At 43.2% G+C, this 25,571-nt stretch overlaps 1 protein-coding gene across 3 annotated transcripts in view; it reads left to right on the top strand.

Annotated features, from left to right (window-relative positions):
- Nucleotides 1–8,229: 8,229 nt before the first annotated feature.
- CNBD2 (cyclic nucleotide binding domain containing 2) overlaps nucleotides 8,230–25,571 on the top strand; it is a 50,750-nt gene continuing 33,408 nt past the window's right edge. Inside the window, exons 1-6 of one of the 3 annotated variants that reach the window (XM_042931079.1) lie at nucleotides 8,230–8,416; nucleotides 9,315–9,362; nucleotides 12,571–12,708; nucleotides 15,150–15,203; nucleotides 19,598–19,761; nucleotides 25,133–25,289. In XM_042931079.1, the coding sequence (XP_042787013.1) occupies nucleotides 8,342–8,416; nucleotides 9,315–9,362; nucleotides 12,571–12,708; nucleotides 15,150–15,203; nucleotides 19,598–19,761; nucleotides 25,133–25,289 (636 nt within the window). In that variant the 5' untranslated portion in view covers nucleotides 8,230–8,341. The remainder of the gene's footprint in view (nucleotides 8,417–9,314; nucleotides 9,363–12,570; nucleotides 12,709–15,149; nucleotides 15,204–19,597; nucleotides 19,762–25,132; nucleotides 25,290–25,571) is intronic. The other 2 variants (XM_042931080.1, XM_042931081.1) reach the window with 2 other exon arrangements.

Here is a 25,571-nt window from a genome sequence, read left to right as displayed (position 1 = left end):
ATGGTGTTTAGAAACCAGGATTTGGACACTGGGTTTGTTCGTTGCTGTTGGAATAATTGCTGCTCCCAGGCTCCCTCAGGAACAAAGCTAGGGTGTATGTATGTATGCATGCATGCGTATATGTATGACTCCCTCATGAACAGAGCTAGGGTGTATGTATGTGTATATGTAAGCATGCATGTATATACCCCGAAAGTTAGTAAAGGAAACCTCAACTAAAATTGGAGTTGGAAAGGCCAGTAGGGGGAGCTCTCACCCAACCACTTGTGGCCAGTTACCCCAAACTGGAGGACAAGTATCTTCCATCTCCCATAGGGAAGGTGTTACTACTTCACTACCTGGGCAAAAGGAAAGGAGATAATTCTGGCCCAGCAACAAACCCAGCCAATGGGAAGTGCTGTGGCTCAGCCAATGAGAAGCGATCATCTTGAACTCTTACTTTCCTCCCAGGAACTCTCACCTTTCTTTTGCTAATGACTTCCTTGCCCCACCTCTTCTCTGTGAAACCCTTCCATTTTGCATAACTCTTCAAAGCATCTCTGTTTGCTAGAGGAGGTACTGCATGATTTATGAATTGTTTGATAAAGCCAATTAGATCTTCAAATTTACTCAGTTGAATTTTTGTGTTTTTACCAGTGTGTATCTCTCTCTCTCTCTCTCTCTCTATGTATATATATATAGATACACACACGTATATTTATATCTCTGTTTCTGCATCTGTCTCTCTCTCTCTGTAGAAATCCATGAGTTCACACCAACAACTTTACCTCAAGTTTAACGCCAGGGGGTTTATTCCAGTTTTCTCCCTTTCCATACACTTAATTCCCTTCTTCAACAGAGAGAAACTTGGCTCTCAAGGTCTTCTTTGACCTATCCTCTTACAAGTAGCTAGTCTTCTGTAGTTGCTTCCATTCCCCCAACCCTGCCCAAGGCTTCAGTGCTACTTGCTATCCCACCACAGCCTCCCTTCACCCCCCAGGCAGATGCCCACCATGGCTGGCCCCACCTATGGCTTCTAGACAATCATTTAGGAATGGAGAGAAAAGGGGAACATTATTATTTTTAACTTAAAGAAAAATTGTGGTATAATCTACAAAACAAAATTTACCATTTTAACTATCTTTAAGTGTATAGTTCAGTGGCATTAAGTACATTCACATTGTCATGTAGCCATCACTACTATCTGTCTTCAGCAAATTTTCATCTTCCCCAGCTGAAATTCTATACCCATTAAATAATAACTCCCCATTCACCCCTCCTAGCCCCCGAGACCACCATTCTATTTTCTGTCTCTGTGAATTTGACTCTTGTAGGAACCTCATATAAATGAAATCCTACAATATTTGTCCTTTTGTGTCTGGCTTCTTAGCATAATGTTTTCAAGGTTCATCAAAGTTATAGCATGTATCAGAATTTCCTTCCTTTTTTAAAAAAAAAATTTTTTTTTTAACGTTTTATTTATTTTTGAGACAGAGACAGAGCATGAATGGGGGAGGGGCAGAGAGAGAGGGAGACACAGAATCGGAAGCAGGCTCCAGTCTCTGAGCCATCAGCCCAGAGCCGGACTCGGGGCTCGAACTCACGGACTGCGAGATTGTGACCTGAGCTGAAGTCGGCCGCTTAACCGACTGAGCCACCCAGGCGCCCCAGAATTTCCTTCCTTTTTAAGGAATATTCCATTATATGTATGTTGTGCATTTTGCTATTCATTTGTCAACGGACATTGGGTTTTTCTACCTTTTCACTATTGTAAATAATGCTGCCATGAACATTGGTATGCAGATATCTTTTTGAGTTTCTGCTGTTAATTCCTCTGAGTATATACCCAGAAGTAGAATTGTTGAATCATGGTAATGCTATGGTTAATTTTGAGCAGCTGCCGTACTGTTTTCCACAGTGGCTCTACCGTTGTACATTCCCACCATCAGTGCACTTTGGTTCTAGTTTTTCCCCATCCTTGCCAACAGTTGTTATTTTGCATTATTTTCTTAATGTGAGGTGTTAAATAGAAATTTTTAAGGTAAGTTACAAGTAGACAGGACATTCATATTTTCAAAAGATTTAGTAATCTAATCATTTCATTTACACTCACCACACACTACATACATCATTTCAGGAGGCCAGCTGTGATCATGGTGAAGAGAAAGCAGGTTCAGCTAATGAGGTGGTTTGGATAAAAGGCCCCCAGGATGTTCTTGTGTGTGTGTGTGTGTGTGTGTGTGTGTGTGTTTTATTTTTTATTATGAAGTCTAGGAAGCTTGCCCTAATCTCTCTACTGACTTTATTAATTTCTTTTTGATAACCTTTTTTATCAAATGTGTTTGATCTTTGGGTAAAGATCTTTTGATGTTTTGATGAACTGGAGGTAACTGGTCTAGGGTGCTTAATCTGGCTGGATTATGTTTGCAGTTAACTCAGCTATTAGTAATTATTGTTTGTGATAAACCAATGTAAATTGAGAAACCTGGATACTTTATAATCCTTTCCCTATCTTCTCCTTTCATTTATTTTTATTCAATTGCAACCCTCCCAGTTTCTAGTTTTCACTGAACCTGTTTATAGTGTGGTGCTTTACTAGGAGCTGTGTTGTACTGCATTGATTTTGTTTTATTACTTAAAAATTGATATATTCACAGGTGCCTGGCTGGCTCAGTCAGTAGAGCATGCGACTCTTGATCTTGGGGCCATGAGTTCCAGCCCCATATTGGGGCTAGAGTTTACTTAATAAAAAAATTTGAGGGGGGGATGCCTGGGTGTCTCAGTTAAGCATCAGATTCTTGGTTTCAGCTCAGGTCATGATCTTACAGTTCATGGGTTCAAGCCTCACACTGGGCTCTGCGCGGACAGCATGGAGCCTGCTTGGGATTCTTTCTCCTTCTCTCTCTGTCTCTGTCTCTGTCTCTCTCTCTCAAAATAAATAAATTAAAAAATTTTTAAATTGATGCATTCATTTTAATAGGTGAGATATATATACACCCAGTATAAAATTCAAGTCACAAAAGAATAATTGTTATACTTCTTTTTCTCATTCTTTCCCATCCACTTTTAATTATTGTTGTTAGTTCCCTTTATATCTTTAAATATGCTTATACATCTGTTTCGTGGTTTATCAGGTTTAAAAGGCGTCTTAAGGGGCGCCTGGGTGGCGCAGTCGGTTAAGCGTCCGACTTCAGCCAGGTCACGATCTCGCGGTCTGTGAGTTCGAGCCCCGCGTCAGGCTCTGGGCTGATGGCTCAGAGCCTGGAGCCTGTTTCCGATTCTGTGTCTCCCTCTCTCTCTGCCCCTCCCCCGTTCATGCTCTGTCTCTCTCTGTCCCAAGAATAAATAAAAAACGTTGAAAAAAAAAAATTAAAAAAAAAAAAAAAAAAAGGCGTCTTAAGATTTACAGCTTTAGGGGGGCCTGGCTGGCTCAGTCGGTGCACTCTTGATCTCGAGGTTGTAGGTTTGAGCCTCATGTTGGCATATAGAGATTACTTAAAATCTTAAAAAACAGAGATTTACAGCTATAAAAGTAGAAGAAACCCATGTACTTAACCCTTCCACTCTCTCTGCGTATCTCCATACCTGTTAGCTCTGCTATTTCTTGGTTCCATTTTAATTGTTCATTGACAACTCCTTCACTTGCTTTATGCAATCCTGACCTCTGCAAGGCTAGCGTCCTTTTTTGATGTTTCTGAAATTATCTTCAATTCTGAGGTGGGTTTTTTTAAAAAACAAAACAAAACAACACTTCTTTCCTGACCTTTGCCAATGCCATCTCCTCCAGTAGCTTCATCATCTCTTTGAACTCTCTGCACCTTTGCTTTAAACTCTTGTTTTTAAAATGTATTAAGCCCTTTGAGTTCTTTGTTGTTCATGATTATCATCTGTTTCATGTTAATTTTTTTTCTGATGCATGCCTTTTATCTGCCATTTGTTTTTCTTGCTCCCTGCCTCCTTCTCCCACTTTTCTGTAATATATAGGTCTGGTGCTATTTATTTATTTTAATTATAAATCCCCTTTAAATGAAGTGAGTTCTTTCTGAACCAGCCATTTGCTGGAGGTAAGCGTGGAGAAGGGACTGAAGTAGAATTCCAGACTGGCAGAAAGTGTCTTAGGGTCATTAGCAAAGCTCCTTCTGACAGGTTTTGTGTGAGTGAATGGGTTTAGTTCTTTCCTCTTCCGGCAGATAGAGCTTGGCAGCTGCAGGGCTGCAAAATGGCCTGTGTGCATTTCCCTGTCAGCCCACATGCCCTGCTCTCCTTGCCACATGCCAGTGGCACCAGGGAAGCTCGCAGAGCCCAGCCCTCACCATACCAGCGTTCTACAGAAGATGCTGTTGGGTCTGTCTTCAAGTGTTCTGACCTTTTTGGGAGAATTTGGAACTCTGCCAGCTCTCCCAGGGGCCTGCAGCCCCAGGCATTTTCTGTTGGCTCTAACCCCCTGACTTGCCATTTTTGCACAGGCCAACAAGATAGCTTTCTACTCTAAGCAGCTTCGCTGAGGGTTTTCTCTGGCCATGGGTTGCTCGGTCCAGAAAAGCTAGCGAGTGAATGCCACCAGGGTAGCCCTTAACCAATGGGACAGCTCTGAAGCATGCTCTGTGCAGTTTTACTAAGGTCCTGGCACATTGGAGCCCTATTTGTCTACAAGAGTGACCTGTTCATTAGTGTGGCCCTCTCAAAAATTAAAAAAAAATTTTTTTTTAAGTTTGTTTGTTTAAGTAATCTCTACACCCAGTGTGGGGCTCAAACTCACCACCCTGAGATCAAGAGTCCCATACTTTTCCCACTGAGCCAGCCAGGCACCCCAAAATTCTTTCTTTTTTAAAAAAATATTTTTTCTTTTATTTTTAAGTAATCTCTACAGCCAACAATGGGGCTTGAACTCTGAGATTAAGAGTTGCAGACTCCACCCACTGAGCCAGTCAGACACCTCTTCAAAAAGTTTTTAAATATATGAAGAAGATAAGATGATTTTTCTCCTTAGCCACGTTAACAGATTATGGATTCTCTATTGACCATCTTTGCATTTCTGAATGATGTTATTTTTAGTAATCTCTACACCCAATCTGGGGCTTGAACTCATGACCTTGAGATCAAGAGTTGCATGTTCTACTGACAGAGCCAGCCAGGCACCCAAACTAATTCAAAATTTTTCAAAACTATCAAAACAAGCCAGCAGGCTAGTTATGGCCTGTGGACCACAATTTTGCAACCACTGGTTATATAGTCAAAGGACTTTAGGCCTGAAAGAGGCCGTATAGATCCTATATTAGGGGTTGCAAATAGGTAACGTGCCTGGCAGTTAACACGATTTTGTGAGGTGAGGACTTTGGTGAATTAGAGAGCCCATTCCCCAACTAAAGATAACCAAGTTAAGTTTTAATGATATTTTAACCAGAATACCATGTGAGTCAAATAAAGCAGTCTGCAAGCCCAATTTGGCCCATGGGTGGCTGGTTTGTGACCTCTGCCTGCTCAGCCTTACTTCCTGCCAGGACTCTGGGGCATCTCACATTCCAGCTACATCTCATGCTCCCTGATCAGGCCCTGCCCTTTCTTCAATTTATCTTTATAACTTTATTGTAGTCCAGCTTTCTCTTATGGCTTTCTCTTATGGTTTCCATTTCCACCATATTGTGAACTCCTTGTGGACAGAGACCATGTCTTATTCACCTTTTCACGCTTTGTATGTAGTTGGAGCTCTATAAATGTTTGTTGCATAATTCTTACAATTAGCAAAACAAGGACCTTAAAAAGAAATTATTTGTAGAACTGACTCTAACTCAGTTTTTGAAAAAAATTTTTAAATGTTTATTTATTTTTGAGAGAGAGACAGAGTACAAATGGGAGAAGGGAAGAGAGAGACACAGAATCCAAAGCAGGCTCCAGGCTCTGAGCTGTCAGCACAGAACCCAACGTGGGGCTCAAACTCATGAGCTGTGAGATCATGACCTGAGCCAAAGTTGGACACTTAACCAATTGAGCCACCCAGGGGGCCCTCTGACTCAGTTTTAAAAGGAGGATGGGGTGCCTGGGTGGCTCAGTCTGTCAAGCGCCGGACTCTTGGTTTCGGCTCAGGTCACGATCTCATGGTTTGTGAGTTCAAGTGCCACATCAGGCTCTGTGCTGACAGTGCAGAACCTGCTTGGGATTCTCTCTCCCTTCTGTCTCTGCCCCTACCCCACTTGCATGTGTGTTCTCTCTCTCAAAATAAATAAACTTACAAAAAATTTTTTTAAATAAAAGGAGGAAAGTGAGGCCCAATGTGGTTAAGTGATTTACCCAAGATCACAGTAGAATAGGACCAATGCCCTTTCTGACATTCTATTCTGCAACAGTTCAATTATAAGATTAGAAACTTGGACAAAAATGACACTTTTTTTAATTTCTAGAGCTGACTTTAATGTCTGAGTCTCCAGCCTGCCTCCTTATAGACAACTTAATTTAGATGTCTTCAGGTAAATTGAGATCCAGTCCAGTAATTTTGAGGGAATGTAATTTCATGCTGATTGATTCATCTTAGGCCAGTTCAAGGTTCTCCAAACTTCCTGCCTCTTTCTCCCCAATACTGATCCAATTCCCAGGGAAATTATACAACCACTGCTGGCAAGAGGTGAAGTAGGGAATGTCTACTTTCAGGGTCTCATCAGGTTCTTGGTCCTACTTACCAGTATCCTCCAATGCCCCCTTTGTGAGTCTGTCCTCGCCACATCACTTGCCTGTCAGGCAGCTCCCAGGACCCATCAGATACCTCCCTGTCCAGAGCCACCTCCCACCATTTCTCTTGCCTTCCCCATCCCCAGTGGTTTGTTTGAGAAATCCCCTAAACTTTTGTATTTCCTTCCTTAAGACCAGGTCTGTGGAAGGGGAGGCAAAAGCCCCACACTGCTCTTCTCTCTTTTTGTCTGAAACTTTCACGTACTCTGTTTTCCCTGAGTACTTTGCATCTTTTCTCCAGGTAAGGGGGAAAAAAACCAATTTGATCTCTTCTCATCTTTGTAAGTGGTTAGTGGCTCACCCTAGGAGTGGTGACCTTTGAATTGAGTAATTCAGAGCTTGGGTCTTATTCACCATCAGACTGTCTTCACCATGTTGTGTCCTTCCATTTGGCAGTCAGTGGGTAGAGGGTTGGCAGATAGGTGTAGCTGGTTAGGAATGGCAAATCATGCAGTACTTGAAGTCATCAGGGTTTTTTGTTCGTTTTGTTTCAAGTTTATGTATTTATTGAGAGAGAGAGAGAGAGGACAGGGAAGGGGCAGAGAGAGAGGGATAGAGAGAATCCCAAGCAGGCTCCATGCTGTCAGTGTGAAGCTCGACACTGGACTTAAACCCATGAACTGCAAGATCATGACCTGAGCCGAAATCAAGAGTCAGACGCTTAACTGCCACGCAGCACCCAGAGTCGTCGTTTTTTATTGAAGATTCTTGTATGAGAGCAAATTGGGATGATCAACTGCCATCTTTAATCTAGTAGATGGCAGTACTTTAGATCCTATATTCTTCTCTACCTTTGGAAGGACCTCAGAGTCATTGAGTTCTAGCCACCAAATTCCTTTCAACATTTTAACCTCATTTAGCCAAGGACTTCTGATTTTTTTTCTTTTTAATGTTTATTTATTTTTGAGAGAGAAAGAGACAGAGTGTGAGTGGGGGAGGGGCAGAGAGAGAGAGAAGGAGACACAGAATCTGAAGCAGGCTCCAGGCTCTGAGCTGTCAGCACAGAGCCCGATGTGGGGCTCGAACTCATGAAACATGAGATCATGACCTGAACTGGTCAGACGTTTAACCGACTGAGCCACCTAGGCGTCTCTGGAGGACTTCTGATTTTCTGAGTGTTCCTGATTTGCTGATTTAACAAGATTTGTAGGACAGTGCCATACAACAACACTTCAGGGTCTGCCAAGTTCTAAGCCTCGGAGTGCCCCCTAGGCTGAGGTGTTGGGTGCTCCTCCTCCCAGCCCAGAAACCTCCTACTTCCTTTAAGACGGCCCCATGATTGGCAGTCAGTTAGCTACTTGGAGCCTCAGTCTTATGTAGGGACTGGGTAGGAGGCCCCTCACCTTGTGGTTGTTGTGAGGATAAATAAGATAATGCCTGTTGGTGCTCAATAAATATTAGACTCCCAGATTCCAATTCCTTCCCACTGCCTTCTCTTCCAGAACCCTCCATTGTGACGTAAGGAGATTCTGAGAATGAGATTTTCTCAGAACTCAAGGCTTTCAGAAGCTGTTGGTAGGGTATGAGGAGTGGAGAGGAGCTTCTACCTTGCCACTGCAGGAAGCTATTTGTTTCTAATATAAGTGGATTCTTTGGGAAGGATTTGTGGTCCTACCCTTGAAAGGCAAAGGGGCTCGTTATGCCATTTGCCAGCTCAGGAACCATGAGGAGATATAGAGTGTCTTATTCATGGCAGATCCTGAAGAAGGAACTGGTGAGGAGTGTCAGGGGTCCTGGGAGGGGAGAGTGGGAGGTTGCACAGACAGGTATTTTGAGGAAGGGAGAGGCAGGTGTAGGAGGGGGCCCACCCTGCACCTTTTGGGGTTACAGCGTGGCACAAAGGGTAGACTTCCATGTTAGGCTTCAGAAAGACTGAATCCTGACCCCTTCCTTTCCTCTTGACAATGGGCTTACCACAGGCTACACTCCAAGCCCCTAAGAACGGCTCTGTATCCACCTTTCCTGCTATTGTGAAATCCAGAGAGAATAAGGCCTGGCAGCAGGACAGAGTGATAGGTTAAATTTATGGACCCTGGAGCCAGACTGCTGGGTTCAAATCCCTATCACCTGTTAGTCCTATGACTAATATTAGTATTAGGCAAGTTACTTGATTTGCTGTGCCTGTTTTTGCCTCTGTAAAGGTGATGATAGTATCTACTGAATTGATTTATTGTTGAGGGCTAAATGAGCCAATACATATAGAGGGCTTAGAATAGTGCCTGACAATGGAAAATTGGTATGTGATGAGTATTAATTTTATTTATAAAAACTTTCTCCATATTTCCTGCAGATATGTATTTTTCAAAGAAAACATTACAGTTACAGGTGAACCTTCTTACCATCCCATTCTGTTCCTCCTCACTGGTGACCACTTTCCTGAGGATGTGTACCCTTCCTATCTAGATTTAAAAATTTTATTACATTTGTATGTATTTGTAAGCAACATAGCATGTAGCACATTTTTTTAAGTGGTATCAAAAATGGCATCATTTTTCAACCTTTTTTTCACTCAAAATTTTGTGTGAGCTTTACCCACATAGACATACATGTACAAACAACTCTAGTGCTATGTTCACTCCTCTTACTGTCTTATAATGTGTTGATACATTCAGTTGTTTTCAGCTTTTCCCATGGGAAATGCCTTCCATTCCCCAAATCTGGTAAGCATAAAATGGTATCGTTGTCACTTTAACTTACTTTCTGTTATCTCTAGTAATGTTCCTCCCCTCCCCTTCCCACCCCCTTCCTTCCCTCCCCCCATTCCTTCCTTCCTTCCTTCCTTCCTTCCTTCCTTCCTTCCTTCCTTCCTTTTCTTTCTTTCTAATTTAAGGTTTTATTTTTAAGTACTCTCTACACTCAACATAGGGCTCAAACTCACAACCCTGAGATCAAGATTTGCATGCTCCACTGACTGAGCCAGTCAGGTGCCCCCAGAATCTTTCCTTCTTTCCTTTTTTTTTTTTTTTTTTAATTTTTAAGTGTATTTATTTTGAGGTGGGGGGCAGGGAGAGAAGGAGACAGAGAAACCCAATGTGGGGCTCGAACTTACAAATGGTGAGATCATGACCTGAGCTGAAGTCAGATGCTTAACCAGCTGAGCCATTCAGGCACCCCTTTCCTTCCCTCCCTCCCTTCCTTGCTTCCTTCCTTGCTTCTTTCCTTCCTTCCTCTCTTTCCCTCCCTCTCTCTCTCTCCTTCCCTCCCTCCCTTACTTCTTTCCTCCCTCCCTTCCTTCCTTCCTTCCTTCCTTCCTTCCTTCCTTCCTTCCATGTATATTTTTAAAAGTTTATTTATTTTTAGAGAGAGAGAGAGAGTGAGCAAGCGTGAGAGGGGCAGAGAGAGAGGGAGAGAGAATCCCAAGCAAGCTTCACACTTTGAGCGTGGAGCCCAATGTGGGGCTCAATCTCATGAACCTGAGCCAAAATCAAGAGTTGGATGCTTAACTGATTGAGCCATCCAGGCACCCGTTTCTTACCCGCCCCCCCCCACAGCCCTCCTTCCCTTCTTCCCTCCTTTCTTTCTTTCTTCTTCTTCATCTTCTTTTTTTTAAATTTTTATCTAAGTAATCTCCACACCCAATGTGGGGCTCAAATTCACAGTCTCGAGATTAAGACTAGCATGCTGCTCCGACTGAACCTGCCAGGTGCCCCTCTTTTTTTAAAAAAAAATTTTTTTTAATGTATATTTATTTTTGTATATATATATTTTTTAATGTATATATATTTTAATGTATATTTATATACATTATTTTATAATGTATATATATTTTATATATATAATGTATACATATATACATATATATGTATATATATTTTATTTTATATTATATAAATATAATAATGTATATTTATTTATATATATTTATATAATGTATATATATATATTTAAATATATTTATTTATGTATATTTAAAGAGAGAGAGAGAGAGACAGAGCATGAAGCAGGGGAGGGGGAGAGAGAGAGGGAGACAGAATCTAAAGCAGGCTCCAGGTCCCAAGCTGTCAGCACAGAGCCTGACGCAGGGCCCACAAGCAGCGAGATCATGACCTGAGCCGAAGTGAGATGCTTAACCAACTGAGCTACCCAGGCACCCCCGGGTGCCCCCTCTTTTCATTACTTACAGGTAATCTGAGTTTTCCTTTTGCATTACCTATTCATATCCTTTGTTCATTTTTCTTTTGGGTTATATGTATTTTTCCTTTGATTTATAGAATTCTTTAAAATTAAAAAACAGTTTGGGATAGTAATTTTTTGTAATAGCTATTCTTTGTAATTTTGGATAGTAATCCTTTGTTGATTATGTGCATGGCCAATATATTCCAGTCTTCAATTTGTCTTTTCATTTTATTTATTATGTCCTTATTAACAGAAGTTAATAAAAGTTTTTAGCTTTTGAATTTGTTTAATTATAGAAATTTTCAAGCACAGAAGTTGCAGTATATGTAATGATCACCCCTTAGATATAACAGTCAGCATTTTACCACATTGACTGTACATATTTGTGTTTGTGTTTGTGCATAGGTGTGTGTTTGCTGAATCATTTGAGAGGAAGACGCATTTTTTATGACACTTCTTAAAAATAAAGACATAATTACAATGTCACTATAATATTAAGAAAATTAACACTAATTCCCTAATATCATCTAATCTCTCGTCATATTCAATTTCCTTATTTGTCCCTAAATAATGGCTTTTACAGCTTGTTATTATGAATCAGGGTCCAATCAAGGTTCATGCTTTACATTTATTTGTATGTCTCTTAAGAAACTGGGTTAGTTGACTTGTAGATTGCCTCACATTCTGGATTTGTCTCTGTGGTGTTGAACTTGTTTCCCTATGCCCTGTATTTTTACTTGGCAGGCAGAGGGTGACTGCCCTTACTCCCAAATTCATACTGGGATAAAGAGTCTGATTTGTTCTCAGTTCCAATTCCAAATTCCCAGGTTCAAGGAATGCGTGGAATCGATGACCCAGCTTGGATGAGTGATTATATTAGTTTCCTATCACTTCTGTTAACTAAAATATCACACAATTTAGGGGTGCCTGGGCGTCTCCATCAGTTAAACGTCCAACTCTTGGTTTTGGGTCACATCATGATCTCGCGGTTTCATGAGTTTGAACCCTGAGTTGGGCTCTATACCAGCAGCACAAAGCCTGCTTGGGATTCTCTCTCTTTCCCTCTCTCTCTGCCCCTCCTCCACTTGGGCTGTCTTTGTCTTTTTCAAAATAAATAAATAAACTTAAAAAAAAACATATCGCACAGTTTAGTGGCTTAATACAGATTATATTATTTTACATTGGCTGGAAGTCTGGCATGGGTCTCCCTGGGCTAAAATCCATGTATCAACAGGGATGCATTCCTTTCTTGAGAGTCTAGGGAAGAATGCATTTCCTGGACTTTCTAGCTTCTAGAGACTACTTACATCCCTTGGCTCACGGCCCCCTTCCTCTGTCTTCAAAGCCAGCAGTGTTGCATCTGCTTGACTGTTCTTTCCTCAGATCCATCTAATTCCAAAATACAAGCTCTTTGCATCACTGTACCCTACTGTTATTTGTGCTGTTTTCTGGACCAAAGTGAAGGACTTGGTATATAACTAGAGCTGGGTTGGTGAATATTTTACATGACCAGCTCTTGGGGAGGGAGGTGCTCCCATTTGTAGTAGTTATCTGTTTCTGCGGCATAAATACTCCCCGCTGTGGTCATTTTTGGGCTACCAACATGATTTGAACAGGCTTGAAAACTTTCCGAAAACATAACCATGGCTCTGGCACACCACTCTTCCATCTCACCTTGTTAGCAATGTCCAGCGTGCTGGTGGCTGTTAAAAACAAATGGTTTCTACGATCTTGTTTGTTTTGTTTCCACAGGGGCTGTACCGGCTCACCAAGGATATCATTGTGATGATCCGAGTGTGTAAAATGTTCCGCCAAGGCCTTGGGGGATTTCGGGAATATCAGATCATTGAGACTCCTCACAGAAAGCACCCTATCTTTTCCTTCTGGGATGTAAGCAGCTGGCCTTGGCAGGATTATGAGGGCTTAAGGGGGGGGGTCCAATAAATAGCACCCCACTTCCTAGTCCATATTCTGAACCAACAGGAGACAAAGGGAAAGACAGATAGGAGACCCATCTGTCACTTTTGTTAACAATGGGACTTCTATTGGAGAAGTGACTTATATCATCAAGTGAGAGGATGACCTAGAACTACATCCCCAAATTAGACAACCTTATGTGCCCAGAGACAGTGCTGGACCAAGGCAGGCCTCCACTGTGGACCAGGACTTCCTGCCCCACATTCACAACAGAGGAGGACAGAGCAGAATGTGGGCTCAGAGGGACAGAGAAGGAATGATCACACCCAGTTTTTCTTTCCAAAATTCACCAAGGAGTTTAAGTCGCTCCTTCTCAATGTGCAAGAAAGGGGCCGGTAGTGTTCTACCAGTGCAACTACCTCCATGTAGAAAGAAACATCCGGAGTGGGGAAGAAGCTATCTCCATATCAGTGGGAATCAAAGGAGCCAGAGAAATCCAGAAGTCTCATTAGAGTCCGGGTTTTCTGAATGCCTACCACTGTTCATCTTCTCTATCTTCTTTCCTGTCCCCCCCATTTAAAAAAGGGAACACATGCATGGCCCTGCTCACTCTGGAGACCATGCTGTCTAGATTTTCTAGAAGGTTGCAGTTTATGCCAGTGATAGCTCATGTGCCCTTTTTAGCTCAGAAAAGTTGATCACCTTCTGTTAACCTGTTCTGGATCCCCAAAGGTGTCTTCATTACCATCCAGGACTCCAAAGTTTTTCCCAATCCCTGGATGAACTCTGCCCATTTTCCTTTTGTGCCTAGAGTGACTAGATTCAGCCCTGCTTCCTAACTCCACCCAGTGATTCAGTCCAAGAATTTGCCCCAAATGGTTTCTGAAGGAGAGGGATATGGGCAGTGCTGATGAGTGAAAGAAAGGCAGTCTTAGATTGGTCTTGAAGGGGCCAGCAGGTATGTGGGGCTGAGTTTAAGATGTAGCAGGGAGTTGGGGCCTCTGGGTCTGCAGAAAGGAAGAGAATGCCGTATCTAAAGACATTCAAATTCATATATTAAATTTTTTTTAATATTTATTTTTGAGGGCGGGGAGGGGAGGGACAACCCACAAACTGTGAGATCATGACCTGAGCTGGAGTTGGAAGCTCAACCAACTGAGCCACCCAGGTGCCCCTCAAACTCATATATTTTAAAGACATTATTCTGGCCAAACCAACTGAGTCTGCAGCCAGATTCTGCCCTGTGGTTGGGCCATAAGTTGGGAGGGGATGAAGTGGAAGAATTGGAACCTGAGAGACTGAGGTTTGCTGTCAGCAAGGACATTCTGACTCAGGGTGTCATCATGCAGTGGTAACGGGAGTCTTTGTTTACCAGAAGACTTGAGCTGGTGCCTGGGCATTTGGAAGTTGAAGACCCAAATCAGTCTTGTCATTGGGGAAGTGTGAGGCCAAACAACATTGCCTAGGCAGGGTGGCCTTGAGCAGAGCAGAAGCCTCTCAACGGCAGCCTATGGGAGTCATATGTGCAATGGGCAGAGAGCTGGGGGGCCGGAGTGTAGGGTTGGGTAGAGAGACCAGTTTTCATCAGATCATGTGAATTCATATCTTTCTGAGCACCACTACTTTCCTTCACTGGCCTTCTTGAGAAGCACCATACAGGTACACAAGCTATATATGGGGCAGTTCGGTGGGGAGGACCTGAGGTATGCCTACCTAGACAGATGGGTGGGGGTCCTGGTTTGGCTCAGATGGTGGTCAGGGCCTTGTTTGTCCCTTTCCTTCTCCCCAGCTGCTCCTAACATATCCTCCCCCTTCTCTCTGCCTCTTCCTCTACCTTTCCACAACTCCCCTGCATCCATTAGGAGATAGAGTTGGGTTGGTTCATGCCTAAGATCTCTTACACCTCCTCCTCCTGGCCATATTCTAGAAGAAGACTGTATACTCAGTGTGTGATCCTTGGGAAGGTTCCTTCACTCACCTCGAGTTCAAAATGGAGCTCAGTAATACCTGCTTTGTCCTAATGATGAAATGGAATAAATAAGGAAGAAGCACATGCTTGGCTCCTTATAGGCACTTGGTGAAGATTGGCTTCATCGGTGCCTCCATTTATCCCTTTTTGTCCCTCTCCACTTTCCCATTTGCTTCTTTCCCCCTCTTTCTTTTCTCTTTCCATCCTTCCTCTCTTTATCCTCCCCCAGCCCATATTTACAATGACACATTGTCAATTCTGGGCCTAAGTCTGGGTCTGAATTTGGGCCTTTGAGGTAGATATGAGAGGGCCAGCTGGTAGAAGGGTTCCTGTGGCTTCCTGACCACCATGGGGATGGGGACGCCGGAGGGTTTAAGTGCAAGATTTTAGGAGCACTCTTGCTGATTCTCTTTCTTCTTCCTCATTCCTTTTTGTTCCCCCCCAGAAAAGGAAGCAAGGCCGAATCACATTTGATACCATGGACTTTGTTGCAGAGGAGGTATGTATAACTCTGACCTTGCTGGCTGGGAATTTTCTTTCTGCATGATGGCCTGGAAGTAGCATTGGGCTGAGTATCAGGACAGCTGGGTTTAGTCCAGGTTCTGCCACGAAGCCAGTGTGTCATCCTGAGCTAGCCTCTTAGTTTCCTCATCTATAAACTAGCTGATCTCAGTGATCCCAAGATCCCAGTCCTGACTTTCCAAGGCTGTGAACCCCGCCCCTCCCCTGAACCTGTTGTTGCCTTAGAAGCTGAGCAGAACCAGCAGGGAAGAGCTCCTGTACTTGGACCTGTGGACACACAGCCAAAGGCAAAGCAGAGGCTGTGAGAGCTCCAGGCAGAGGAGAAATAATCAGGGTGGTGGGAAAAGCCCAGGCTTATGTGTGAATTCTGACTCTTTCAAGTTTTCTTTTTTTAACAATTTTTTTTAACGTTTATTTATTTTTGAGACAGGGAGAGACAGCATGAACGGGGGAGGGTCAGAGAGAGAGGGAGACACAGAATTTGAAACAGGCTCCAGGCTCTGAGCTGTCAGCACAGAGCCTGATGCGGGGCTTGAACTCACGGACCGCGAGATCATGACCTGAGCCGAAGTCGGCCACTTAACCGACTGAGCCACCCAGGCGCCCCTCTTTCAAGTTTTCTGAGAGACACTGGGTACACCTGTCTCCCACATGGGTATCAGATGGCCATTCTGGGGAGTGAACGACTCATATCTGGGTGAGGCTTTGGACATGTGACTTGTTCTCTGAATTTCAAGAATTGTTATCTTCCCAGTTTCTTCCCACCAAATCTTGGATATTAAATTAAAATTTTAAATTTAATTTAAATTTTAAAGGGGTCTACCTATTTATAGGAAGGATTTGAAGTTCTTACCAGTGAGACCTGACTTGACCCTGGCCTGGGGTAGCCATGTTGGTGTTTCTCTCAGGGATGGGAGGACAATAGTTTTGTAACTGGTATCAGGACCACCTGGGCCACTCTCTCCCCCTCTCCCTCCTTGGAGCCAGGGTACGGCTTCTGTTGCCTGTTTCTCCTGGGCATGATCTACTTTCTCATGCCCCATGATGTTAAGTCAACCAAATTCTGGGTTTGTTTGTTTTTTTCCAACTTTCCAGACTGGCCGGTGTCTGACACTGGACATTGATGGTTATCCAAGCTTTACTCTTGAGGCAGGAGAAACTCTGAGAGCCACAAAATTCCAAAGATGGAGGCAGTTCTGTGCAGGGCAGCAGAGAGAGAGAAGAGGGCACAAAGGAAAACATCCATTGTATAGGCAGGGCCTCTCAGCTTCCTCTAGGAGTTATCTAACTCTGGCTCTGATTACATAAACCTGCCCTTTGAGTGACTGACTGCTAATGGGCACTTGTTTTCTTTATGGAGTGATGAACTGGTTCTGAAATCAATTGCGATGATGGTTACATAACTCATAGAGCCTTAAAATCATAGACTTGTTTGTTATAGCAGTTGTGAGACATTGGAAACAATGGGTACATTTCAAAAACATAGTGAAAAAAATTGGGGGAAAAAGCAAGTTGCAGAAACCATATCTGAAGTCTGACATTCATGTAAATAAAAAATAAAGCAACCATCTATACTGTAACCCTCTATACTGTGGCTGTATGTATATGCATGAGTATATATTAATACATAAAAAGGGCAAACCCTGGTGGTGGAGAGCAGATTTGAATTGGAGGTGGTACGGTAAAAGGAGATTGTAAGCATGTATATTGTTCTGATTTTTAATGGAAAACTAGTGTTATTTTCAAAATTTTTATTTATATATAAGAAAAAGGCCAGAAATGAGTATGCCAGATGTTAATGGCTAAATCTGGGTGGTAGGATTATGGGCAGTCCCTCTTTTTTTCCCTTAATCCTTCCTGTATGCTAGTGGAACACAATGAGGTGTAGCTGGCCTGAAGCAAGGGAGGCTATGAACCCCTAGAAGCAGGTAGGACCCAAGTCTCCCCAGCCCTGTTTGAATTATACTCCCTTTTCCCCAGACTTTTTTTCTTCTCTTCTCTTCTCTTCTCTTCTCTTCTCTTCTCTTTGCTTTTCTGTGCTTTTCTTTTTTTTTTTTTTTGAGGTCTAAGCTTAGATCTGTGTTTGGTTGTGGGGATACTAGGTGGTGTAACATCCCCACCGATCCTCAAGGAGCTAAGTAGAAATTAAGGTGAGGTAACTTACCTGGCAAGTTAAATAACAGAATAAGTTTTATAGGAATCCAGAGAAGGGAGTCTCTGAAGACTGGGTGTGGCAAGAGAGATTTCCTAAAAGAATTAGGGCCCCTCGTGGACCCAAAGAATCAGTTCTGTTCATAGAAAGCAGAGGGATCTGTGTTTTGTCATAAATCAACCCTGTAGAGGAATCTCAGTGGGTTATTGATAGCAAGAGAGGGTTAGGAAGGAAGAAGATTGGATTCAGACCTTAAAAATGGCCAACACTTCCATAGTCCTCACTGGGAGCTGGGCCTATTGTAAGCCCTTTACATGTATTAGCTCTGATATTTATACAGTTAGGTTCTGCTGTTCTCAGATAGGGAAGGCTCAGAGAGAAGTGACTTGTCCCAGGACACACAGCTAGGAAGGAGCAGGCCAAGGTTCAAACCCAGGTACCTGGCACCAGAGCCTGTGCATTATTAATCACTGAGAAACACTGCCCTTGTGTGTGAACACGCAAGGCTTCAGATCTATGGTCCAGAACTCATCATGTCCCACTTTCTTTTGGCTTCTGTGACAACTACGTTTATGTAAGTCTTCTTACATTCATTCTTTCCATAAATTTTTATTTTTATTTTGTTGAGTGCCTACTACCTGTGAGGCATTATTCTAGAGTGGGGTAAATAAGATAGATGAAGCCACTATCGTGTTTATATTGGGGCTTGTATTCTAGAACACCTATATCCAATGGAACTTTCTGAGATAATGGAAGCATTCAGTTGTCTGTGTTGTCCTGTATAGTAGCTAGCAGACACATATAGCCCTTGTGGCTAGTGTGACTGAGGAACTTTTTTTTTTTTAAGTTTATTTTTTTTTAAGTTTATTTTTAGAGAGACAGAGACAATGTGAGTGGAGGCGGGGCAGAGAGAGACGGAGATAGAGAATCCCAAGCAGGCTCTGTGCTGCTAGTGCAGAGCTCGACATGGGGCTTGAACCCACTAAACCACAAGACCATGACCTGAGCTGAAACCAAGAGTTGGACAGTTAATAAACTGAGCCATTCAGGTGTCCCCTGAGGAACTTATTTTTTTAATCTAATTTAGTTTAAATTTAAATAGCCACACATGTGGCTAATGGCCACCATATTGGATAGTGCAGTTCTAGAGTGAGTGAGGCAGGGTGTGTGTGTGTGTGTGTGTGTGTGTGTGTGTGTGTGTAGGAAGGGGAAATGACAGATAATAAACACATTAACAAAAAGGAATAAGGTCATTTCACAAAGTATTAATTGCTTTGAAAGAAATGATTCAGAGACTACAGACTGCTGGGAAGGGGGCCTACTATTCTAGGTCAAATGATCCATTAGGGACTCCCTGAGGATGTGGTAACATAGGAGCTGAGAACTGAATAAAAAGGAGGAAGCAGCCATGTGAAAATCCAGGAGAAGGACATTCCAGACAGAGGAAACAACCCAAGCAAGGACCACAGGACAGAAGTGAGCTTGGCACCTGCAGGAGATGGGTAGAAAGCTAGAGACTGGAGAACACAGGAGAGAGGCAGGAGGTGAGTTTGTGAGGAGTAGGGAGGGTAGGGAGTCAGACCATGTGGGGCCCCTCGGCTAGGGTATGGAGTTAAGATTTTATGCTAAGTGCAATGGACAACCAGAAGGGGTGTTAACAATTCAAGTACCACTTTCCCAGCAGGTGGGAGTGGTGGGTGAATGGGTAGATCTGTCCGCCCTCTGGTCCATGAATCCTGGTTCACCAGCGTTAGTTTCTGTGGGTTCTCTTTATTCCTTAGTCTCCTATAGCATGCTAGGATATAGGCTGAGGCGAGGGAGGTCTCCCCTGACTGCAGTATGCATATGCTAGAGGCCTCTGGAGCCCAGGAGCCCCATATTGACTCGGAGTGGTCACTGAACGGCACAGGCAGTATAGTTGGAGTTGCAGATACGGGCATGGGCATGTAGCAGATCTAGCTTATGATCCTGCCCGAGTGTCTTTATCTGTCAAATGGGAATAGTAATTGTGCCTCATTTCTTGGGCTGGGCAAAGGTGCAGTTAGATGGTGCATGTAAGATGCATACCCTGATGCTGGGCACACAAAGCACTCATTACGTGTCAGCCACTATTGTATCGGGGGTGGGAAAGCATAAAAAGCAGGAGTGTGGGGAGTTGCCCACTGGCCCTTGGGGCATTCTGCTAGGTCTTGTGTGTCACTCTGGCCCTCTCTTCCCAGGGTCACCTTCCTCCAAGGGCCATTCAGATCATGCAGAAGCTGCCTTCCTGGAGGACAGAGCCTGAGATCCAGGCCCTCTATAACCTCCTGCAGGTTCTGAACAGCTACCGCAACTACTCAGAGCCCCTGCAGCTGCTCCTGGCCAGAGTCATGCGCTTTGAACGGTTAGTGAGGGGCACACCCCTTGGCACCTGTGCCGGGCTGGGCAGGAAGAGCCTTCCTGACAAGGCCATGGCAGGTCTCTTAGCGTCTCCATGGCATTTCAGCCGTGTCTGTCAGTTCAGTGCTGTCTGCCAGTTCACCTTAGTGCTCCTTGGTATTCTTGTGGCACAGTTGATCTCCTTCATTTACTGAGAGTCTACGAGAATTAAGGAGCCACTGAATCTGGCAAGGGTTTGATAGGAACCTCAGAAAGGATCTGGCCCAATTCCCTCCTTTTTCAGATGAGGAAACAGGTTCAGGTAGTAAGAATGACTCATGCTCTGTCACCCACGTATTAGGGAGTAGAGCTGAGACTCAAATCCAAGCCCTAAAAGCCACAATGGATCACAGGTGATTGTCCTATGTCCAGATAGGAACCTAAGGTAAGAGTGTGTGAACTTGGATAAGAAAAAAACTTGTATCTGTTTTCATTAATCCCTAACTAAAATGTATCATTTCCTTCAGTCATGGATGTATGTAATGAACCACTACAGTATTACCTATTCCCATGACTTTTTCTCCAAAAGAAATCACCAATATTACACATTCATGTTGCTGCAGGTTTCTCAAAAAATAATTTATATTCCTCATCTCTTTGAAATTACGGTAGTAATTAGATCTGCTGCTAGATCTGGTTATTCAGTGCCTTAACATGGCACTGAATATGTGGAATGGTTGCTATACCATTCCACAATTTGGATTTTAAAAGGTAATTTTTAATTGTAATTCTGCTGTATTTTATTTTATATATTTAAAACATTATTCTGTGAAGGCTTCACCAGATTGTCAAAGGATGCATGGCACAAAAAAGCACTATGTAAATATCTGGTACTAGAAAAGTCTAAGAGGTGTGTGTGTGGAAACATTGTCTTTCTCAGGCATTTCAATGGCTTAAGAGGGGAAGCACAGCAGAATATTTGAGGTAAGGCCTGTCTTAAAAATCTAGGATGTGAAGACACTTGAGGTCTTTGCCCTGGTATCTTCCTTTGTGGAGGTCACAGGTCACATAATCATATGTGACTATGACCCACGCAGGATTTGTTTCACAGGTAATAAGCCCAGGAGAGGAGGGGACGCTCCAGCTGGCTTGGCCAAAGCAGATTCAGAGAAGAGGTGTCATTTGAGTAGGTATATTTGACAAGTAGAGGTGTAAGACAAGAACGTTCAGGCAGAAGGAACCATCTGCTTTGTTCTAGCTCAGTGAAGAAGAGCAAGTCACCACTGTCTTAAAGTAAGATTCCATAGCAGGCAGAACATGTCATGCAAAGAAAAAGAATCATGGAGGTGGAGGTAGAAGCTCTGTAATTTAATGCTGCAGCTGCCACTCTGAGGTGCGACCTCAGGCAAGCTGCTTAACCTTTCCGAGCCTCAGTATCCTCATCAGTGCAATGATCAGTGCAATGTTAAAGTTGTCTTTGGCTACTTGATATTTTCTTTTCTTTTCTTATTTTTTTTTATTCTCAAGTTAGTTAACATACAGTGTAGTCTTAGCTTCGGGAGTAGAACCCAGTGATTCATCTCTTACATATGACACCCAGTGCTCATCCTGAAAGTGCCCTCCTTAATGCCCGTCAACCATTTAACCCCCCCATCAACCCTCATTTTGTTCTCTGTATTTGTCTCTTACGGTTTGCCTCTCTCTCTGTTTTTATCTTATTTTTCCTTCCCTTCCCCTATGTTCATCTGTTAAGTTTCTCAAATTCCACATATGAGTGAAATCAATTGGCAAAGAAGATGTCAAACTTTCACTCTTTGCAGATGACGTGACACCCCACATGGAAACCCGAAAGACTCCATCAAAAAACTGCTAGAGCTGATACATGAATTCATAGGAGATAAAATCAATGCACAGAAACTGGCTGCATTTCTATATACCAATAATTGAAGCAACAGAGAGAGATATCAAGGAATCAATCCCATTTACAATTACACCAAAAACTATAAAATACCTAGGAGTAAACCTAACCAACAAGGTAAAAGACCTATACACTGAAAACTATAGAAAGCTTAGGAAATAAATTGAAGAAGACACAAAGAAATGGAAAAATATTCCATGCTCATAGATTAGAGGAAGAAATATCGTTAAAATGTCAATACTACCCAAAGCAATCGACACATTCAGTGCAATCCATTTCAAAATAACACCAGCATTCTTCACAGAGCTAGAACAAACAATCCTAAAATTTGTATGGAAACATGAAAGATCCCAAATAGCCAAAGTGATGTTGAAAAAGAAAAACAAAACTTGGGCATCACAGTCCCGGACTTTAGCCTATATTACAAAACTGTAATCATCAAGACAGTATGGTATTGGCACAAAAACAGACACACAGATCAATGGAACAGAATAGAGAACCCAGAAACGGACCCACAAATATATATGGCCAACTAATCTTCAACAAAGCAGGAAAGAGTATCCAATGGAAAAAACACAGTCTCTTTAGCAAATGGTGCTGGGAGAACTGGAACATGAGAAGAATGAAACTGGACCACTTTCTTATACCATACACAAAAATAAATTCAAAATGGATGAAAGACATAGATATAAGACAGGAAACCATCAAAATCCTACAGGAGAAAACAGGCAGCAACCTCTTTGACCTCGGCCACAGCAACTTCTTACTTGATATGTCTCTGGAGGCAAGGGAAATAAAAAATGAACTATTGGGACCTCATCAAGATGAAAAGCTGCTGCACAGCAGAGGAAACAATCAACAAAACTAAAAGGCAACCAACAGAACGGGAGAAGATATTTTCAAATGGCATGTTAGATAAAGGGTTAGTATCCAAAATCTATAAGAACTTACCAAACTCAACACCCAGAAAACAAATAATCCAGTAAAGAAATGGGGAGAAGACATGAATAGACACTTTTCCAGAGAAGACATCCAGATGGCCAACTGATACATGAAATGATGCTCAACATCACTCATCATCAGGGAAATATGAATCAAAACCAATGAGATACCACCTCACACCTGTCAGAATGGCTAAAATTAACAACTCCGGAAACAACAGATGTTGGCAAGGATGTGAAGGGGGAACCCCACTGCATTGTTGGTGGGAATGCAAACTCGTGCAGCCACTCTGGAAAACAGTGTGGAGGTTCCTCAAAAAATCAAAAATAGAACTACCTTATGACCCAGCAATTGCACTACTGGGAATTTATTCAAAGGATACAAAAATGCTGATTCGAAGGGGCACATGCACCCCAATGATTATTTTCAGGACTGGAAATTAGCAGATCAGACAGAATTCTTTCAGTTGCAAGTCACAGAAAACCCAGCCCTAGGGAATGCATCAGTGACTCATGTATCTGAAAAGTGCTGGGATAGCTCTCTAGCTTCCGACTCAGCTGAATCCAGGGGCCTAGTGTCACCAGGACCCAGTGTCTGTCTATCTCTCTCCACCTCACATGGCATTCTCATAAACCACTTTCTCAGCTAGACTCTCCTTTACAGCAGCAAGATGGCTGCTATTACCATGGCTCCAAATTTTCCTCTTTCCAGTCTCAGTCCTTTGGGAAAGAGAATATTTCTTCCTGGTCTTTCAAGTCACAGCCTTGGGGTTTGTTCATTCATTCTTTCTTTTTTTTAAGTTTATTTATTTTGAGGGAGGGAAGGAAGGAATGAGAGAGAGAGAAACAGAAAAAGGATGAGTGGGGGAGGGGCAGAGAGAAGGAGAGAGAAAATCTCAAACAGGTTTTGCACTATCGCAGAGCCTGATGTAGGGCTTGAACTCATGAACCATGAGATCATGACCCAAGCCAAGATCAAGAGTTGGACGCTTAACCGACTGAGCCACCCAGATGCCCTGATTTGTTCTTTCTGAACCAGATTGGCTACATTTGAATCATCCATGGGTCAGACACTCTGATTGTCCAAGAGTCAAGAAGAAGTTTCCCCCAAAATAAAATCAGGGTACAGTTGGGGGAAAAGGTGACCTGATGCTTGGCTGCAAAAGCAATAGATGTCTGCTTCTGGAGACTTGGGTTCTAGTGCTGACTCAAGTGTGACTCACTGTGTGCCTTCAGCAAGCCTGGGGTTCCTTGGGCCCCACTTCCCTCATCCGCATAATGTAGGTTGAGCTAGACAGTTTCTGAGGGTTTTTCTGCTCCGGCTCCAGGAGTCTGTTCTTGGAAGAACACTGGCCATGCTCTCTCATCCACAAAGTCATTTCCTAGCTGAATGTGCCTGCCTTCTCCCGTCTAGTCTTTGTTGTCTGGGCCACCTCCTCTTTAATGTTCCCCATTACCTTCTGGGTAAAATCCAAAGTTAGCCTAATTTTTGTACTCTCTTATGATTGGACCCAGCCAAATTTCTCTCCCACTATTCCCCTGACCTCCCTGTTTTCCACTGTCCTTTCTAATGGAGCTTACTGTTATTCCTTTGAACACGCCTTGCTTCCAGCCACCTCTGTGCCTTTGGACATGGTCATCCCTCTGCCTGGAACACTCTCTCATCTCTCTGTCTACCTGGAAGACTCTAGACACTGTTCTGGAGCCTGCCATGGCTTTCCTAAGCTGGGTTAAATGCCCTTTCTCCATGCTTCTGAATTAGTCTGTGCTTACCTCTCTTAAAGCATTTTTAAACTTTAGTCCCTGTGCGTGACCATAATTTTCAGAACAAAATCTGTCCTTTTTCGCTGTGTCTGATAGACACAGTTGGTATTTATTTAATTTATTGAATGAATGAAGGAAATGAATGAATCTTGAAAGAAGTGAAATTTGAACTTACATTTGAAATACAGAAAATTTCCTCCTCTAAGCTTAGGAGCAAACTCCCAGTTTGCTCTGGACCTGGGCACCTCTACCCTAATGGTTTCCAATTGTGTAGTGAGCTCTTAGGGGTTATAACAAGACCCATCTGTCTATCCTTTTCTAGGTATGTTCAGCTGTATTTTACAGACGAGAAACTGAGGCTCAGAGAGAGAATATGAGTGCCCAGTGTCACACAGCTAGTGGCAGAATCAGGACTTGGATCCAGGTCTGACTTGAAAGCCATTGCTCTTCAGCATTTAGCTACTCACTCATTACTTTCAGTATTTGCTCATTTATTCATTCAACTGCTGTTCACTGAGCATTTACTGTATGTCTAAGCAGTCTGACAAAGGCTCTGCTCTCAGGAAGCTGCGGTCTGATGGAGGCAGGCGACTAGGTGAGCATTAGTGAAGAGGTCAAGGTTGATGGGGCTGGGCCTGGGCTGCTATGAGGTCCCTTCTAGTCCAGTCTGTGCCTTCATGCTCCAAAGCAAAGAGCACAAGCAGGCCAGAGCTCCTCCCAGGGGGCCAGGCTCCCTGCTGCTACTAGATCTACTGGCTTTGGGCTTTTCTCAGGTTTGGTCGCAGACGTGTGATGGTCAAGAAGGGGCAGAGGGGCAACAGCTTTTATTTCATCTACATGGGCACAGTCGCAGTGACTGAGGATGAGGATGGCAGCAGTGCCTTCCTGGACCCCCACCCAACGTTGTTGCACAAGGGCGACTGTTTTGGGGTGAGTACAGGGAAAGGTCTGTTTTCCTGGGGCAGGGTTGGGGGCTTGATGGGACTCTTGGTAGAACAGCCAGGCCCAGTCCTGCCCTCTCCTCTGTGTGAGTCATGCCCTGTTGTGGGTCCCAGTGCCCTTAACCTGTCACCAGCCCATTGACTAGACCAGGTGATGTCCAAGCCTGGCTCCTTCGCCTGTGATGTTTAAAAAGAAATATGTTTCCTGTATAACAACACAGGGATGCAGTGACCCCTTAGTCAGGCTCCTCCAGCTTCCTCTCTCTGGTCT

The sequence above is a fragment of the Panthera leo genome, chromosome A3 (genome assembly GCF_018350215.1).
Source record: "Panthera leo isolate Ple1 chromosome A3, P.leo_Ple1_pat1.1, whole genome shotgun sequence".
Lineage (NCBI taxonomy): Eukaryota > Metazoa > Chordata > Mammalia > Carnivora > Felidae > Panthera > Panthera leo.
The sequence above is the reverse complement of the archived record's forward strand: the minus strand, read 5'-3'. Positions and strand labels throughout refer to the sequence as shown.